The following is a 20,814-nucleotide window of genomic DNA, read 5'->3' as shown; positions in this document are numbered from 1 at the left end:
TCTTCTCCTCCTTCTTCTACCATTTATCAGGATCCTATACCTCCTTCCTCTTCTGCTCCTTCTTCTCATCCTGTCTCTCCTAACTCTACTGTTTCTACACCTGCACCGATGCTCCTTCTCCTATCCATTCTCCTATACATTCTTCTCATCAAGATGTGCATGGTCAGTCCTCTCCTCCTCCTATAGTACTTAGAAAGTCTTCCAGGCAACACACTACTCCTTCTTATTTGAAGGATTATGTTTGCCAACTTCCTTCCTTTTCTGGTTCTTCTTCTTTGCCTCATGTAGAAACTGAACCTTTCAGTTATTCTCAAGCTTCTTCAATTCCAGCATGGCAAGATGCCATGAGAAAGGAATTTGATGCTTTGGATGCAAACCACACTTGGGACATTGTGCCTTTACCTTCTGGTAAAAAACTTATAGGTTGTAAGTGGGTCTACAAGATTAAGTACAAAGCTGATGGGAGTGTGGAGAGATATAAAGCTAGACTTGTTATTAGGGGGGACACTCAGGTTGAAGGTGTTGACTTCACAGAAACCTTTTCTCCTGTGGTCAAAATGTCCACTGTTAAATGTCTCATAGCTGTAGCTATCGAACATAATTGGTCTCTTTCTCAGTTGGATGTCAATAATACTTTTCTTCATGGAGACTCGATGAGGAAGTCTACATGAAGTTACCCCAGGGTTTGTCTATTTCTGTCCCTTCCAATTCTGCCCCTCTTGTTTGCAAATTGAGGAAGTCCCTCTATGGCCTTAGACAAGCATCCAGACAGTGGTATGCCAAGCTCTCTCAAGCCCTATATTCCAGGGGTTATACTCATTCTCTCAATGACTATTCTTTGTTCATCAAGGGTACTCCTGGCAATTTGGTTCTTTTAGCAGTTTATGTAGATGACATCATCATTACTGGGGATGATACTGCTGAAATTTTTGCCTTAAAGCATTTCCTGGATGCTCAGTTTAAGATCAAGGACTTGGGTTCTTTGCATTATTTTTTGGGTATTGAGGTTTCTATTGTTCCTGGTGGGGTTCTTCTCAACCAGAAAAAGTTTGTCTCTGATTTACTTCAGCAGTTTGATTGTATTGATGTTTCACCTGTTGTCTGTCCGTTAGAGCTCAATTGTAAGCTACATGCAGATGTTGGTGATCTCTTACCTTTCCCTGATCAATATAGGAGTCTTGTAGGCAAGCTTCTTTTCCTAACTCACACTCGGCCTGACATATGCTTTGCTGTACAACATTTGAGTCAGTTTTGAAGAGTCCCAGGGTCCCCCACATGACTGCTGCTCTCCATATGTTGCGATATCTCAAAGGAACTGTTGATTTGGGTCTCTTCTATTCTGCTTCTCCTGATTTCTCTATCCATGCTTATTCAGATAGTGATTGGGCCGCTTGCCCTGACACTCGTCGATCTATCACAGGTTTTTGTGTTATACTGGGTGGTTGTCTCCTTACCTGGAAATCTAAAAAATAACCAGTTGTGTCTCTATCTTCTGCTGAGGTAGAATACAGGGCTTTGAGTAAGGTGGTGGCTGAACTTACTTGGTTTTCTAAACTGATGTCTAACTTTGGATTGTCTGTTTCCCTTCCCATTTCTGTTTTTTGTGACAATCAGGCTGCTTTGCACATTGCTAGAAATCCTGTTTTTCACGAACGAAGAAGCATATTGAGGTTGATTGTCATTTCATACGGACTAAGCTCCATGATGGTTTGATTCAACTCTCCCATGTGGCTTCTTCTGACCAGTTGGCTGATGTTCTCACTAAACCCCTTCCAGGTGCAGTTCATCATGATCTCTTGTTCAAGTTGAAAGTGGTCTCCCCCTCCAACTTGAGGGGGGTGTTGAGCTAATGGAATATTTGGCTAATAAGCCTAAGCATAAATAGTTAGCCATTTGCATTGTATTAGTTTGTATTAGCCATTTTATATTGTGTCTTTTATTTAATTTGTCAAGTTGGCTATTTGGGCCATTTTAGTAGTTAGGCTAATTTTGTAAATAGCTAAAGGCTCAGATATAAATACTGGGAGAACAGATCCTGTAGGTCGGTGAGTTTATTTGTTGATGTACAGATAATGAAGATAGCCGATTTCTCTCTCTAAAACCCTAAAACAAAATTTCCCATTTCTCACTCAAATCACAATGTTTTCATATACCCCTACGGATTAATCAGACGCCATTTCCTTCTCCATCTGTGAATTGGGGGAAAATAATAATTATTTTAACTCTCAATCTTGGTTTATTAGCCATACAAACAGAAAAGTAATATTACTTGCACCTCCTCTAATTTGAACGATTTAGAGGGACTTCCTTCTACATGAGAATGCCACAGGATTTCTTCCATGCTGTAAAGTTGAAGTGCAATTTTTAGCATACCTTGACTAAATTACCCCAATTTTTACAATGATATATATATATATATATATATATNACTGCTATTACATTTAGCTTAAAAAGGCCCTCATCAGGTAACCTTTTCCTACATACAAATCATTCTTACTTAGTACAACACTATTGGAAACAAAAATACATTTGAATCCATTCTTGACAAGAAGTGAAGTCGACACAACATTCTTGCGAATTTCTGGAACATGGAGAACTTGGTTTAGAGTCACTATTTTTTCAGACGTCATCTTCAACGCAATCTTACAAACTCCTTCAATTTTGGCTGTAGACGAATTTCCCATGAAAATTGTCTCGTCGGGTCCTACGGGGGCATAAGAAGAAAATAACTCCTTGTTATCACAAACATGGCGGGTGGCTCCAGAATCTATCCACCATTCTTAGGATTTCCTACCAAGTTGCATTCAGACAATATGGCACACAAGTCCTCCATTTCTTCAGCTTTTTCAACCATGTTAGCTTGATTCTTCTTCTTCTTATCATTCTTTGGTGCACGACAATCCACGGCCTTATGCCCAGATTTTCCACAGTTGTGGCAATTACCCTTGAACTTCTTCTTGCTTGGGTAGTTCTTTGGTCCAGAAGCCTTCTTTCTCTTCTTGGTTTGTGGCGCCTCCTCAACAATGTTAGTCCCCATTATTGTCGAGTTCCCACGTGACTTCTTTTCAGCATTTTTGTTATCTTCTTCTATCCTCAAACGCACAATCAAGTCTTCAAGTGTCATCTCCTTCCGCTTGTGTTTTAGATAGTTCTTAAAATCTTTCCACAACGGAGGTAATTTCTCAATGAAAGCGGCAACTTGAAAGGCCTCATTTATGACCATACCTTCAGCAAGTAGGTCATGCACAATGACTTGTAATTCTTGGACTTGAGTTATGACCGACCTAGTGTCAATCATCTTGAAATCCAAAAATCTAGCAACCACGAACTTCTTAAGTCCGGCATCCTCAGTCTTGTACTTCTTCTCAAGCGCATTCCATAATGCTTTTGAAGTTTCCATGACGCTATAGACATTGTACAAGCCATCTTCCAAACAACTCAAAATGTAGTTTTTTCACAAGAAATCAGAATGTTTCCATGCTTCAGTTACAACAAGTCGTTCGTCATCTGGAGTGTTTTCAGCCAGCACCGGAGGATCCTCCTTGATGAATCGCTGCAAACTCAACGTAGTAAGATAGAAGAGCATCTTCATTTGCCAACGTTTGAAGTCGATATCGGAAAACTTTCTGGGTTTTTCTGCTAGTGCCATAGCATGAGCAGGAGTAGAACGGCTTGACGAGGCAGCAGCACTCGTAACAGTAGCTCCCGTTCCCATAACATTTCCATTAGTTTGATTTTCGTTCGTCATCTTTTCTGTAGAGTTGGAAACACAACAGAACTTTGTTAAATCAGTGAAGTTTTGATATCTTCAAACTGAATACCAAACCAAACATACAACACGTAACAATGGTGAAGTTTTTATATACTTCAAACCCGTACGTTTATTATTCCGATAAAGTTTTTATATACTTTAAACCGGACAGAACAATTATTGGAGTAGAAAGCACGAAGGTTTTAGTCTCCAAAACAATATACAAAATATGAATAACAGTTTAATATATGTTTCAACACAGAAACGTTAGTTTAAAATTCCTTAAGCTTGTGAGCATTACTGTGTTAAAACACAAAATCAGAAAAAAAAAACTTTTAGAAGAATTAAAGAAATCTGGAAAATAGTAGAGAATCAGAAATATTCCGAGTCCACAAGTTTCTTGTGTGTCCTTAAGGAATTTTAACCCCCTCACAAGTTGCCAAGGTAATGGATTAAATCCTCCCAGGATAAAACGGAATAAACCTTCCTGCAACAGTGGCAATACAAACTGCAGGATCCCAACGAACTCAAAGAACGGTGCAAAATCACACTTACGAATTGGAGAGAGAGACTGCGAATTAGGATGCAGTATATTCAAAAAGAAAGAAGTTCTGGAGTGTTTTTCGTGTGTAGAAAATGGAGCCCTGCCTCAGAATTTATAGGCAATTATCAGAAGAGGTGTCTGGAAAAGGTGCCTTTTCAGAAGAATACGCTGCCTGCCGCGGTTCTACCGCGGTTACGGCAGAACCGCGGTCAGAGAGGCTCTCTGAATTTGCCTGCCGCGGTTCTACCGCGGTTACGGCAGAATCGCGGCCAGAGAGTCCCTCTGAATCTTCAGCAGGGTTCTGGCGTATTTTCAGCAGTGATTTGGCAATTAATTAATTAAATAAATATTGTCCAAAAATAATCTTATCAATCGATCATTTGACAAATCTAAATCCAAATTCAACCGAAGCCGAAGCCGAGCCGAGCGAGCGACGACAACGGCGCGAGGGTTCATTCTCTTCAACTCTTTTTAAGAGCTTTAAGAAGTGATTCTATATATAAGCACACAAATGTGATTGTCCCTCACCAATGAAGGACAAAGTGCAAGACAAAAGTTCACTTCTTCAAATTTTCATTTTTCCCTCCATTTTATTTCCCTCCATTTCCAATTCACACTTCTTCTACTTTAAAGCCCAATGGCTTAAAGTCCAACAATCCCCCACATGAATGGGAATGGCTGTATCAAGAAAGATCATAGATGAAAGCTGTGTGATTTGCAAGTAAGGATTAGTTGCATCTGGATAAGTAGGTTTCTGTCACGACCCGGATTTCCCACCATCAGAGTCGTGATGGCGCCTACTCGTGGTAGCTAGGCAAGCCAACTTAATTACCTTTCCATCACTAGCAATTATCTTTAACAGTTTATAACATCAATATAGAACATAAGTCTAATAAGAACAATAGCGGAAGTCTGTCTTAAAATGATAAATTTAAAACGCGGAATAGTCAAAACAACCTCTACCCAAGATTTGGTGTCACATTACTCACGAACCACTAAGAATAAACTAAATACAAAGGTCTGAAAGAAATATAACAGTTGTCTGTCTCGAAACAATGAGGCAACAGTCAAAAGGAAAAACATAAAGAAGAGACGCCGGGCCTGCGGACGCCTACAAGGCTACCTCAGTCTCGTGAATATGAATCGCCTGCTTCCGAACTACTGCTGCTGCTGTTCCTCAAAACCTGGACCTGTGCAAAAATGCACAGAAGTGTAGCATCAGCACAACCGACCCCATGTGCTGGTAAGTGTCTAGCCTAACCCCGGCGAAGTAGTGACGAGGCTAGACTGGACACCACATAAACCTGTGCAGTCATAAATATACAGCGGAAATCGAATACAAAGCAATTACCATCATGGAGGGGGAAACATGCTATGGGGAGTTACANCTTCCCAACACACGAGCATACTCCAATTGAGACGTAGTTTCACATTTATTCTTTATAAGATGATGATTTAAGTCAATTGGAGTTCTTGCACTTCTAAATTCCAAATGTTTGAATTTTTCAAGTACCATTTTCACGTAATGTGATTGAGACAAAGCTAGACCCTGAGGAGTCCTCTTGATTTTAATTCCTAGAATTACATCGGCAACTCCTAAGTCTTTCATATCAAACTTACTAGCAAGCATGCGCTTAGTAGCTTGAATGTCGTTTGCTCATTATTAGCATATCATCAACATATAAGCAAACAATGACTATATGATTTGGAACGTTCTTAATGTAAACACATTTATCACATTCATTAATCTTAAAGCCATTTGACAACATTGTTTGGTCAAATTTCGCATGCCATTGCTTGGGTTCTTGTTTTAGTCCATAAAGAGACTTAACAAGACGACACACCTTCTTTTCTTTTCTCGGAACCACAAACCCTTCAGGTTGGTCCATGTAGATTTCTTCCTCTAAATCACCATTTAAGAAGGCTGTTTTTACATCCATTTGATGGATTTGAAGATCATAAAAGGCGGCTAACGCTATTAGCATCCGAATGGATGTAATTCTTGTTACCGGCGAGTATGTGTCAAAATAGTCAAGACCTTCTCGCTGTCTAAATCCTTTGACAACAAGTCTTGCCTTGTATTTGTCAATAGTACCATCGTCTTTCATTTTCTTCTTGAAAATCCATTTAGAACCCAATGTTTTATTACCTGGAGGAAGGTCAACCAATTCCCATGTATGGTTGCTCAATATGGATTCTATTTCACTATTGACCGCTTCTTTCCAATATTGTGCTTCTGATGAAGACATTGCTTCCTTGAAGGTACGAGGTTCATTTTCTAACAGAAAAGTCAGAAAATCTGGACCGAATGAAGTAGATGTCCGTTGACGTTTACTTCATCTCGAATTTTCCTCATTAGGCATACCATCTGTTATTTTCTCCCGAGGTCGTTTTGACTTTTGGTATGTCACTTCACTTTCCTTTTTATACGGATAAATAGTTTCAAAGAATTCAGCATTATCTGATTCTATTATCGTATTAACGTGAATCTCCGGATTTTCTGACTTATGAACCAGAAAACGATATGCCTTGCTATTGGTTACATATCCAATAAATACACAATCAACCGTTTTTGGACCTATCTTAACCTTTTTAGGTTTAGGAACTTATACCTTAGCTAGACACCCCCACACTTTGAAGTATTTCAAGCTAGTCTTCCTTCCTTTCCACTTTTCATAAGGAATGGACTGTGTTTTACTATGAGGTACACGGTCGATTATTCGGTTAGCTGTAAGTATAACTTCCCCCCACAAGTTTTGTGGTAAGCCAGAACTTATCAGCAAAGCATTCATCATCTCCTTCAATGTTCGATTCTTTCTCTCCGCAATTCCGTTAGATTGTGGAGAGTAAGGAGCAGTTGTTTGGTGAATAATGCCATTTTTCAAACATATTTCTTCAAAAGGAGATTCATATTCGCCACCCCTATCACTTCTTATCATTTTGATCTTTTTGTTTAGTTGTGTTTCAACTTCACTCTTGTACTGCTTGAAAGCATCAATTGCCTCATCTTTACTATTAAGTAAATAAACATAGCAATATCTCGTGCTATCGTCAATAAAAGTAATAAAATACTTTTTCCTACCGCGAGAGGGTGTTGACTTCATGTCACAAATATCTGTGTGAATTAAGTCTAAAGGACTTGAATTCCTTTCAACGGACTTATAAGGATGCTTAGCATACTTTGATTCCACACATATTTGACATTTGGAATTAATGCAATCAAATTTTGGCAATACTTCTAAATTTATCATCTTTCGCAATGTTTTGAAGTTGACGTGTCCTAAACGCGAATGTCATAAAGTGTTTGACTCAAGTAAGTAAGAAGAAGCATTCACTTTATTGATAGGAACTGCTATTACATTTAGCTTAAAAAGGCCCTCATTCAGGTAACCTTTTCCTACATACAAATCATTCTTACTTAGTACAACACTATTGGAAACAAAAATACATTTGAATCCATTCTTGACAAGAAGTGAAGTCGACACAACATTCTTGCGAATTTCTGGAACATGGAGAACTTGGTTTAGAGTCACTATTTTTCCCGACGTCATCTTCAACGCAATCTTACAAACTCCTTCAATTTTGGCTGTAGACGAATTTCCCATGAAAATTGTCTCGTCGGGTCCTGCGGGGGCATAAGAAGAAAATAACTCCTTGTTAGCACAAACATGGCGGGTGGCTCCAGAATCTATCCACCATTCTTTAGGATTTCCTACCAAGTTGCATTCAGACAACATGGCACACAAGTCCTCCATTTCTTCAGCTTTTTCAACCATGTTAGCTTGATTCTTCTTCTTCTTATCATTCTTTGGTGCACGACAATCCACGGCCTTATGCCCAGATTTTCCACAGTTGTGGCAATTACCCTTGAACTTCTTCTTGCTTGGGTAGTTCTTTGGTCCAGAAGCCTTCTTTCTCTTCTTGGTTTGTGGCGCCTCCTCAACAATGTTAGCCCCCATTATTGTCGAGTTCCCACGTGACTTCTTTTCAGCATTTTTGTTGTCTTCTTCTATCCTCAAACGCACAATCAAGTCTTCAAGTGTCATCTCCTTCCGCTTGTGTTTTAGATAGTTCTTAAAATCTTTCCACAACGGAGGTAATTTCTCAATGAAAGCGGCGACTTGAAAGGTCTCATTTATGACCATACCTTCAGCAATAGATTCAAAATTAATAATAAGATAAATCTTATTAATAAACTTATTGATTCGGGTCATACCTTCAGCAAGGAGGTCATGCACAATGACTTGTAATTCTTGGACTTGAGTTATGACTGACCTAGTGTCAATCATCTTGAAATCCAAAAATCTAGCAGCCACGAACTTCTTAAGTCCGACATGCTCAGTCTTGCACTTCTTCTCAAGCGCATTCCATAATGCTTTTGAAGTTTCCATGACGCTATAGACATTGTACAAGCCATCTTCCAAACAACTCAAAATGTAGTTTTTGCACAAGAAATCAGAATGTTTCCATGCTTCAGTTACAACAAGTCGTTCATCATCCGAAGTACTTTCTGCCAAGACCGGAGGATCCTCCTTGATGAAACGTTGCAAACTCAACGTAGTAAGATAGAAGAGCATCTTCATTTGCCAACGTTTGAAGTCAATACCGGAAAACTTTCCGGGTTTTTCTGCTGGTGCCATAGCATGAGCAGGAGTAGAACGGCTTGACGAGGCAGCAACACTCGTAACAGTAGCTCCCGTTCCCACAACATTTCCATTAGTTTGGTTTTCGTTCGTCATCTTTTCTGTAGAGTTGGAAACACAACAGAACTTTGTTAAATCAGTGAAGTTTTGATATCTTCAAACTGAATACCAAACCAAACATACAACACGTAACAATGGTGAAGTTTTTATATACTTCAAACCCGTACGTTTATTATTCCGGTAAAGTTTTTATATACTTTAAACCGGACAGCCCGTACGTTTTATTATTCCGGTAAAGTTTTTATATACTTTAAACCGGACAGAACAATTATTGGAGTAGAAAGCACGAAGGCTTTAGTCTCCAAAACAGTATACAAAATAAGAATAACAGTTTAATATATATTTCAACACAGAAACGTTAGTAGTAAAATTCCTTAAGCTTGTGAGCGTTACTGTGTTAAAACACAAAATCAGAAAAAAAAACTGTTAGAAGAATTAAAGAAATCTGGAAAATAGTAGAGAATCAGAAATATTCCGAGTCCACAAGTTTCTTGTGTGTCCTTAAGGAATTTTAACCCCCTCACAAGTTGCCAAGGTAATGGATTAAATCCTCCCAGGATAAAACGGAATAAACCTTCCTGCAACAGTGGCAATACAAACTGCAAGATCCCAACGAACTCAAAGAACAGAGCAAGATCACACTTACGAATTTGAGAGAGAGAGACTGCGAATTAGAATGCAGTATATTCAGAAAGAAAGAAGTTCTGGAGCGTTTTTCGTGTGTAGAAAATGGAGCCTTGCCTCAGAATTTATAGGCAATTATCAGAAGAGGTGTCTGGAAAAGGTGCCTTTTCAGAAGAATCTTCAGCAGGGTTCTGGCGTATTTTCAGCAGTGATTTGGCATTTAATTAATTATTAAATAATTAAATAAATTTTGTCCAAAAATAATCTTATCGATCATTTGACAAATCCGAAGCCGAAGCCGAGCCGAGCGACGACGACGCGAGGGTTCATTCTCTTCAACTCCTTTTAAGAGCTTTAAGAAGTGATTCTATATATAAGCACACAAATGTGATTGTCCCTCACCAATGAGGGACAAAGTGCAAGACAAAAGTTCACTTCTTCAAATTTTTATTTTTTCCTCCATTTTATTTCCCTCCATTTCCAATTCACACTTCTTCTACTTTAAAGCTCAATGGCTTAAAGTCCAACACATTATAGTACCATAAAGACTTAAAACAAAATATTATCAATATTTTCATCCACAAGGTTAGCGCAACGACAAAGTTGCTCATCAGGCAATCTACAGCTTTGAATCGTAATATAATTTCTTCGTGAAATATTAATATTATAAAAGTTTCAATATATATCTTAAGATCATTTATATTGAACAAAATTTTGTCAACTGCCATCAAACTTGTATGCATTAAGCAATAGCACGATCAGCAAAAAAATAAAGAAATTGCACTTATGGATATGCAAAATAAGTTGTTATTAAAGATCGGAAAAGCTGAGTTCTTTGGTAAGGAAATTACACTGACAGAGACAGAAAATCGAAGATTTCAGAAGTGTTTCAGTCTGTGAGATGGAACAGAAATCCCTAATTTAAACACCTACCAATTTTAATCAAATACCAGTGAGTAAAGAAGAACGGCGGAGAAATTCTCGTGTTGTTACTGAGAAATCCAGCAAAAGCTCACGGAGAAAATTCCATAGAAGATACAGAGGAAGAGAGATGCTGGGAGTAAAATTCGATGAAATTTCGTGGAAAACATCGACATGTATCTGTAGATGCATTCTCATCTCATATGCAGCTTACCCAGCAAAGTTCAGCGCACGTGTAAGCGTTTGGGAAAATAGAAGGTATGTGAAAATACTTAAATACCCTTTAGCACCAAGCACACATGACGACCTTCAGCTGCTTCTCTCGCTCTTATATATATTAGTAATAACTAGATNATATATATGCGTCTAATTTTATTAGTAGAGTACTTAAAATTAATAAACCTTAACTACAAATTAGTTGAGATTGTAAAATATTTTTGTTAAACCATCCGAGAACAAATGTCTCATTAATTCGAATTGGTGCTCTACGTAGAGGAAACTTTCCTATCACTAATTTTTTTTTTTTAATTTTTATTACTTAAAACCGAAACATCGGATGGAGAGCCCGTTTGGATTAGCTGATTTAAAATAGCTGATAAGCATTAGGTGCTGAAAAATACTTTTAAGTGCTGAAACTGATTTAATAAATAAGCAGTTACGTGTATGGGTACAAGTACTGAAATTGATAATAAGTTGCTGCAGTATTTGATAAAAAAATGCTGATAAGCTCTTTTTTTAAAATGACTTAAATAACCTTAGAACTGTTTACACTTATAATGGCGTAATTTCTTCAAAATTTTAGATTCCAGATCGATTCAAATACAAAATATTCTATTTGTCATTTTATTTTAAATACTATTGTGCTTAGATAAGATAATTTTTATGATAAATATAATTTATTTTATGATAAGCATATAATCATATGACAAAAGTTTCTCAGTAAAAAATAAACCTAAATATGACAAATTATTTGAAGAGAAACAAATATTGTTTTCATCACCACAACACTTAGAAAGCGATACACCAAAAATTTGATATGTCCTTATTTATTACATACAATTCAAAGATTAATACACAATCACATAGATATAAGTATGGAAAGGAATAGAGAATTTGCTTATCTTAAATAGTCAATGAGAATTGCAGACCTGAATAGGTTGGGGGGGGGGTAGGTTAACGTTGAATACTTGAGGTAGTAAATATCGATGTAGAAGTTTTGTTCTAAAAAAGAATATTTTAAGGATAAAATAGTAAAAATCTTGGTCAAACTTAAAATGCTTATAAGCTAGAAATTCATAAGCTGTGATGACCAGCTTATGTCTTTTGGTTTATTTTTGACTTATAAGCACTTTTAACTTTACCAAACGCGTAGGTAAGCCGAAAAGTGCTTATAAGCTTAGCCAAACACCCTTTAAAAGTGAAAAAATCCCATTATATTCTTGGACAAAGAAGAAAAAGAAAGAGAAGCTGGTCACACTTGTTTCCAAAGAGAAGCAAACAAAGGACACAATAAAAAAATGTCACAATTTCTTACTTTTTCCCTTATTTTGTCACAAATTCAAAACTGAACCAACCCCACAAGTCCCGCATGACTTTCCTACTCTCACCCTTTCCCCCGCCACTTCCTCGCCTCCAACTATATATATCACAACAAAAACAACTGTGTCATTTCTTCTTTACACCCAAAAACAGAACTATTAAAAAAAATTCACCAATTATTTTTACTAGTAGTGTATATCAATGGATGCGTACTGTTCAGACTGTAAGAAGAGTACAGAAGTTGTGTTTGATCATTCAGCAGGTGATATGGTGTGTTCAGAATGTGGGCTAGTTTTGGAATCTCATTCAATCGATGAAACATCTGAGTGGAGAACTTTTGCTAATGAGTCAGGGGATAATGACCCGAATCGAGTTGGTGGGCCCAGTAACCCGTTGCTTTCTGATGGTGGTTTATCCACTGTGATCTCTAAACCCAATGGAACTACCAGTGATTTCTTGACTTCCTCTTTGGGCCGTTGGCAGAATCGTGGCTCTAATTCCGATCGATCCCTTATCTTGGCTTTTAAAGCCATTGGTGTTATGTCTGATAGGTATTTTACAATCTGGATTCACTTTATTTTTCTGGGTTTTAATATATATATATATATTTTTTTTTTTTTTTTGGTGTAAAGGTTGGATTTTTTTATATGGGGTTACTCTGATTTTTGCTCTAGCCATTGGTGTTATGTCTGATAGGTGCATTATAATCTTTTCCTTTATTTTTCTGGCTTTTAGTTTTAGTTTTGTTATTTGCTTTTTGATACAAAAGGTTGGATATTTTTGATATGGGTTTTTCACTAATTTTTTGTTGGATTGTGGGATATGGGGTGAAGGAAAAACTTACCCGTAGATGTATTAATTGAATCCCCTTCGCTGGAAAATTATACAGTGCATATAACGCAAAAACCATTTGTTTTGTTTATATATCAACTGTTGAATTCCCTTGCATAAGAGAACTAGTTTAGATAACAGGTTAAAATCCTTGGCGTGACACCTGTTGTGTTTTTAAATCCCCTTGTGTGATTGGTGCAGGTGAGCTAGGTGAGTGGAGATTTACACATTTGGTTTATTTGATTACCTGTGTTGGAGTAGAATTAATTACTGAGTTGTACTCTTTTACCCTCTCCATTCTTTGTCCTGGTTTGAGTATGCGCCTGGGTACTCTAGCGCTCAACTTGGAGCCAACTGAATTGAATTGTTGACCATCGTGGTAAAAATTGTATTTCTGGATTCATTACTGTTAAAAAATGACCCATAGTTGGTGTGCGAAAGGTTTGCATCTTTTCTAGTTGCTCAACCTATTGTCTTTTGCTACAAGCGGCCTATGTTGTAGTACAGTGTGAATATTTTAGGCTGAAGTACTTGTTGCTTCTTTATTGGTCTAAGCAGCAGGAGCATATGCGCAAATTTTGTATTTATTGATTTTCTTGACGAGGTGAATGCTCATAGCGGTGTGTGCAGTTTTTACTCTTGATTGCTTGAAAAATCCTTAAGGTTGGCAACGGTTGTTAGCTAGGATTACCATGGTGAGTTATCAAAAACATGAAGGATTGCAAAAATTTGCATTAGTTAGAAGGCTGGACCATTGTTGTGCATTTTACAAAGCGAAACAATAGACAAGATATTGACAGTCAGATGAGACTAAATGAATGCTGTATATAAAGGGCACATCATTTTTGATTCCAAAATATTGTTGATAGAAGAAGCAGATATTGGACTTTAGTTGAAAGTGGAATGTGAAGGGTTAGCTTTAGACCTTGCCATTTTGTACTAACTTGGGTCTTTATGCTTGTCTGGTAGTATGTTCCTTGGTTTAAAATGCTCATGTTTTCTGTTTTTGATGCTTCCGTGTTGTGTAGGAATCAGGAATGTTTAGTCCAAAGTCATTGCATTGCCTTAAAAAATAGTGTTATGGTCTATTAAATCAGAAAAAGGCTATGTTTTAGATTTCATCTCTTTTACACAAAAATTAAAAGTTTTATATGCGAAGGAGAAATTAGTTTAGATGGCATCCAATAATGGAAGATGCATGTGTATCATGCAGACTACGAAAAGAAAATACTTGTCTAGCTACAACAATTTTGTGATTAAAAGATTGAAGGCCTTTGCTTGGTTTGAAATTGCCAAGAGCTCTCGTGGCTGAGACATGCAGTGTCTCCTACCCTTATACTATTTGGGAAATTCCTATCCATGCCTTTATGTATTGTTGCATTGCCTTAAGTGGCTGGAAGCGTCATGTGTCTTTTCACCTGAAAAGTTGTCTCGTTGCACCAAGAATAATTCCCAGGCCATAGAGAGCATGATATGGTTGTGATTCTGTTTTTCTAGTTTACTATTCTTCAAGGCAACTACTTTAGGCGATAAATGAATTGCAACATTCACTTTTTGCTCTCAAGTTATTGAGTAGGTCAGAAATTTCAACTTATTGTTCACACAACGCCCTTCACTGTGGTATTCTTTCTATGTATGTGTTTGTTACCCCGTCTCTTTCTGTTATGTTATCCTATTTGAACAAAATGAACTTGTAATGTGAAACCTGTAATATTCGTTCTCAGTATGTGTTTGGTCAGGCTATTTACTTTAACTGAACTTTTAACGTGGAATTCCTAGAGATGGCTGATGCAATTATATCTTTTTCAGGTTGGGCCTGGTTGCAACCATAAAGGTATGTTCTACTCCTGAAGTCCTGATACTCATTTTCATCGAATGACATTGAGATGTCAGGAAGTATCAAGTATGTGCAGATATATGTAAATGTGTTAAGAAGCGGCCAATTTTCTTTTCTTTCCAATTTCATTCATTATGTATGAAGAGTCATGCTATCTCTTTTGCTATGGTCATTAAATAAAGGCTGCCTGATTCATTTGCTCTTTTTATCACAGAGTTGGATAAGCTGTCCAATACTCGACAATGTTAATGGGTTTACTGTCCACCCCCCACTCCCCTCCTCCATTTGCATCATTGCATGAAGAGATGAACCTTTCCTTGATGAGCTCTTTGTATTTGCCAATACATTAACTGGAGGTTATCGTTTTACTAGCAAGTAGCAACTGATTGATTTGACCATATATATAAATACCGGAGATGTTTGTGTATTCTTTCGAAAACTTTTTTGCTTGTGACCTAAATAGTATAGTATGTTCTTCCAGGGGTTGGAAGTTGTCTTTGGTTCTGTGACCTTATATTTGATATTCTGCAAGACTTCTCATTTTGATAGGAATTGGCAGATTTTTTAATGTACTTCACAGTATTGTTTTCTCAACATTAATAGGAATTTTTTTTATTAAACATGTACAAAAAATAAGGAACTGCTCTACTCTATGTTATTTTCCTTTTGTAAGATGAATTTGAAATTGTTGTTATACTTCATTTAAAGTAAGTTGACACCAAAAACCATAGATCATTATTGTTCAGTATTTTGTTATAATGATTTACATTCTGTTCAAAGGACCGAGCTAATGAGATTTACAAGAAGGTAGAAGATCAAAAATCTAGTAGAGGAAGGAACCAGGATGCTATATTAGCTGCTTGCCTGTATATTGCTTGTCGACAAGAAGACAAGCCTCGAACTGTGAAGGGTACAGGCTAAGATCTTTTGTCATTTTGGTGCTTCCTGATTTAACTTTCAATGTGAATGAGCTTTCTTGAAACTCTGGATTGGAAATAGAAATTTGCTCTGTTGCGAATGGAGCTACAAAGAAGGAAATTGGCCGAGCAAAGGAATACATAGTGAAACAACTAGAGCTCGAGATGGGTCAATCCGTGGAAATGGGAACTATACATGCTGGGGATTTCATGGTGAGGTTTAATTTTTTAGAAGAAAGGAAAAAAGACATCATTCTCCTTTTAACCAGTATTTTCTGAATTGGATTTCCTTTAAAATCAGAACCTTTTCTGTTTCTCTTAACTTGGTTACTGACACATACTTTTAATCTTTAGCGGCGCTTTTGTTCAAATCTTGGGATGACAAATCAAACAGTTAAAGCTGCCCAAGAAGCAGTCAAAAAATCTGAAGAGTTTGACATAAGGTAGCTCTGCTTGTATCTACGCTGATCTGCAGATGCTTATTCAAATTTATTAAGTGTTCAATTAAATGCTGTTTTTACTATAATTAATCTCATTTGTTCCAAATAGTGGAGCATATATTTTGAAATAAGCGGGTGAATGAGGGAAGTCTTCAATTCTATGACTATGTAAGATCGTTAATCAGTTCTAAATTTTTTGTGCCTTACATGCTAGTATATTCCAGGAGAAGACAAAACCATAGACATGGTACTGTTAATTGGTATTTACATCATGATAATAGTGTTTGTTTTTGGTATCAAAAGATTATATATAACTAAACTATATAGCAGAATCATGACCCTTAGCAGCAGAAATGAAAGTGTGTGTGAATTATGTTTTCACGTCATGTTCAGAAGATGAACCTAGTCTTCATTTTATCTGCTACCTTGTATGGTTAGGCTATAGGATGACTTTAGTCGTGGGAATATTAAATTTCTGGGGTAAAAATCCCAGATTTTTTGTTAGATTGTTCTACTTTTTGATTGTTTGGAAATGAACCTTCTAATATTGGTAATTAAGCTCAAATTATCCATTTTAAATGACTGCATGTACAGGAGTACCAAAAAACGAATAGAAGGGAAATTGCTCTTGTGACTAATCAATCTCTGATGTGACTAATCTATCTCTGATCTCCAAGTAAAATGCTGAATATAAATTATTCCCAATAGACCCTTGTGGTCCGGCCCTTCCCCGGACCCCGCGCATAGCGGGAGCTTAGTGCACTGAGCTGTCCTTTAGAAGGGGAGCCTTGGCGTAACTGGTAAAGTTGCTGCCATGTGACCAGGAGGTCACGGGTTCGAGCCGTCGAAACAGCCTCTTGCAGAAATGCAGGGTAAGGCTGCGCACGATAGATCCTTGTGGTCCGGCCCTTCCCCGGACCCCGCGCATAGCGGGAGCTTAGTGCACCGGGCTTCCCTTTATAAATTATTCCCAACTTCCTATGTGTTTAAGTGGTCCTTCTCTCATTCTACAACAGAGTTCTGTTTCTATTGCCTTATGAGATGTTTTTGAGATTCACCCGGAATTAAAATTTAAAATGGGAGGAAAGACATTCATGAAGGTATAGACCACATCCTACCTTGCTTCCATACAGTCACATCCACACTTCATTAGCATTCAAGTTGATTCTAGGGAGGTTACCGTGGGGCAGCAGTGACGGACCTGAAGTATGGGAAAAGGGGTGGTTATAGAGGGTTAAGAGAAGGGCGGAAGAAGACTAAGGAAAGGAGATGCCAACAGGATGCTGGTCTGATATTGAGAAGAGACTAGTGAAGTACTGGGAAGGTGGGAAGAAGGGAGCTGCAAGGGACAGGGTACATTGCAGGGTGAAGGGGGAAAAAGTATGTGTCGGGGTGGGGTGCAATGGATAGGCAGTTAGGGATGGCAAAGGTGGCAGTTACGAAGTTGGAGGTGAAGGGTGACTAGCATTTGAATTTGTGGGCTGATGGGTGAGGGTTAACGGGAATGCTGAAGGAGGATTGTGCTGAACTTTCCAGCAGGGGGACTGGTGGAAGCCTGTTGCTGAAGAACTTAGATGGGTCCCTTTCTGACTCTATGACTCGCTTTCCTCCTTTTTTTTTGTTTTCTCTACCTTCTCCTTTGGTTTTCTTTTCTTTACTTTTAGATAGCTTTTTTTACTTTCAAAATCGCTCTTCAATCTGTCACACGTTGCTTACCTGCTGCCATATATTGAACCCAACTTGGTCTATGATGAATAGAAGGACCATCTAAAAACAAATGCTATGATTGAGTACGTCAAAGACAAAATAGAAGCTGGGAATAAAGATATAACTTGAGGCATCTGTTAAAGGGTCTTTTCACTTTTTACCCTTTGATCTCTTGCCTACAAGAAGTTATATTAGTAATCTGAAGGCATATGTCTTACCCTATATATTTGTTCAAATACTCTGTTAACTGTTTGATATCCCCTTTACAATATAAAAGAGGGAAACGTTATTGGTATATTCTTGACTGAGTCATTGTCCAAGTTCACTATTATGACAATGTTTAGTTGGCTAAAAATGTTAAAATTATGAGACTGATTATCGGAAAAGAAATACCAGCAACCTAAGGTCTACTTTATAAGTGATTTGATTTTGTTAAACTAAGTCATGCATTATTTTTCCTTTGGGGGAGGGGGAAGGAGGGGGAGGAGTAGGTGTTTATATGAAATTCTCGCGTTAATACTGAATTCTGTGAATGAAAAAAGAAAGGTTAGAAATACATGACTGCATATTATCAATATGACTGTGCTCTAGAATTTAGAGGCTCTTGCCACATTTTTTTATTTGTATTAATTGGGGGAATCTTTATATTTAAGGGCTTGCTAGATTCATAGATATAGTTGGTTTGTTTCCATTATATATATGTTACTGATATCCTTCTGAAATACAATTTACAGCATGCAATGATATTTTTAATTTTGGGGCCTTGCTAGATGTCCCTTTTTCTTCCTGCTTTTTTCCCTTTCATTAAAGATTTTCATTTGATGATGCAAAAGGAGACGTATAATCTTTGTAAAAGTTGCAAGTCAAAAGAGCTTCTCTTTAGAGGAAAGCTTAGTGAAAGATATACTGTAAAGTCCTAAATGAGACATAATCCCTGTTTTTTTTAATTTCAATATTGGACCTTTTTTAACCATTGTGTAGAAGCAAGCCTAGGTTCGCTTATTTTGATTGTTATATCATTCTTGTATTGGAATATTCAGATTGTGGACTTAGAATAAATTCGATTTCACAAGTGACCAATGTCACCCACAAATATTTGTGATCCATGGCATCTAGAGTATAACTGCAAATACTGATCTTTAATTGAGAAGGGAAAACTGGAGGTGCTTCATAGTAGTTTCTGTGGTTTTACTAAACCATGCAGATGTTAATTCTTTATCTTCGAGTTTTTGGGTCAAATTCTGTCGTGTAGTTCCCTGAGTAGACATCTACAGGTTTGAGAGAGAAACACCTGCTTTCTTTCCTGAAGCGAATGCCTTGTTGCTAAAGTATGAATTCCCAGGCTTGTAGTTGAGACAAGTTGAGATTGACTGTTTCCTGAAGCATGGCGTTGGATCTTAAAGTATTAGTTAGGTAAAGAAGTGCTGGTGTCACTTGTATTAAGAAGTCACAGGCTTAGAGAGTGATTCTTCCACCTGAATACTGTTTTTTGAGATCCTATGGTTAGTAAGGATTCATATAGCTGACCTCAATCACAAGGACTAAGGCATAATTGTTGTTGCTATGTAGCTTCTTACAATTTATTGATTTTTGATTTTCTTACACAAGAGTGAGGACTTTTATACGTCTGTCACCCTTCTTGAGATGCAATTATCACTTAATGCTGCTCGGCATCTCTCTAAGAGCTGGTCTTGGTACTTGTTCCAATTTCTAAAATGCTTGAACAAACATTTGATACCCAACAGGATAGATCAAATTTGTTTACTCTATTGAATTCATTAATGCAGGAGAAGTCCCATTTCTATTGCTGCAGCAGTTATCTACATAGTCACTCAGCTTTCGGATGAAAAGAAGCCAGTTAAAGGTAACAAGAAATCACCATTATTCTCCTCCTTTTTGTCCTGACATGTATACTAAGAAACCAATTCCCTATTTGATCGGAATTGCATAAAAATAGCTAAGATATATTCAGGAAAACCTAAGTGGAACGAGTTTTCCTTCTTATATCTAGTGAATGTCATCCTCAAATCCTATACATCTTTATGTTGTTACATTAGCCCAGAGACTTTAGATTATCTGATGCTCTATGATGATCTAAATTGATCGTCTTTGTCTCGGCCGGTCGGGGGGTGGAGGGGGGTGGGGGGGTAGTTAAATAAATTAACTTAAAATGATGGTTAAACGCCACTCGCGTTACTATTCAATTTCTGGATGAAGTATATGCATATTGAATATCCGATATCTCATTCATAAAACTGCATGGATGTAGATGTCTCACTTGCAACTGGAGTTGCTGAAGGCACGATCCGTAATTCGTTCAAGGATTTATACCCGCATCTCGCAAAGATTATACCAAATTGGTATGCCCAGGGTCAAGACCTTAAAAACATCAGCAGCCCTTGATTGATTAAGCGAATCATGGCAAGAAGTGACAAACTTTGTGAACCATACCAAATGTTGTTTGTGGGATGATACATTGAGGAAAGTAACTGGATGGAAGTTTCTTTTATCCCAAGATGGGGGCTAATACACATGAATTTATTTATCTTTCATTCAACAGAGAAGTGTTAGGCTAGATGTTCAACTTTAAACTGCAAGTTGTAAATGCTTTTCTTAAAGTGACTCTTTCTCCATAGACGTCTATCTCTGACACTGAGATTTGATGTGCATCATCTTTTTTAAAGCAACTAAGAGGATTTTATATTTGTTGGAATTTTTTCTTTTATCAGGTACAAGTTGAAAATTTGTAAAATCATAATCTGTCTCTTTCTACTTCTAATTTATTAGAGCCATTTGAATGGCAAATATTCAATTGATGTTGTAGGTGGGGGTGTTCATGGTTCGGTTTTGGACCTGTTTTTCCTTAAAAAGAAACCAAACCAAGTAAGTCGGTTTTTCAAATATTAGAACCAAACCAAACCAATTAAGTCGGTTTTATCTCGATTCCGTTTATGTCGGGTTTTGTCGGGTTTTCGTTTTTTCCGGTTATTTTTCGGTTTT

At 37.4% G+C, this 20,814-nt stretch overlaps 2 protein-coding genes across 2 annotated transcripts; both read left to right on the top strand.

Annotated features, from left to right (window-relative positions):
• On the top strand, positions 668-1,255 carry LOC109229855 (uncharacterized mitochondrial protein AtMg00810-like). The gene has a single exon (XM_019395407.1). The coding sequence runs from the start codon at positions 668-670 to the stop codon at positions 1,253-1,255; it is 588 nt and encodes a 195-aa protein (XP_019250952.1).
• LOC109228744 (transcription initiation factor IIB-2) lies at positions 12,127-20,566 on the top strand. The gene is made up of 7 exons (XM_019393935.1): positions 12,127-12,633; positions 14,723-14,747; positions 15,531-15,660; positions 15,750-15,880; positions 16,022-16,110; positions 19,602-19,678; positions 20,084-20,566. Exons 1-7 carry the CDS (start codon positions 12,284-12,286, stop codon positions 20,215-20,217), a joined length of 936 nt encoding a protein of 311 aa, XP_019249480.1. The 5' UTR covers positions 12,127-12,283; the 3' UTR covers positions 20,218-20,566.

The sequence above is a fragment of the Nicotiana attenuata genome, chromosome 7, assembly GCF_001879085.1.
Source record: "Nicotiana attenuata strain UT chromosome 7, NIATTr2, whole genome shotgun sequence".
Classification (NCBI taxonomy): Eukaryota; Viridiplantae; Streptophyta; class Magnoliopsida; order Solanales; family Solanaceae; genus Nicotiana; species Nicotiana attenuata.
Note: the sequence above shows the minus strand (reverse complement) of the source record. Positions and strands in the feature narration are given on the sequence as shown.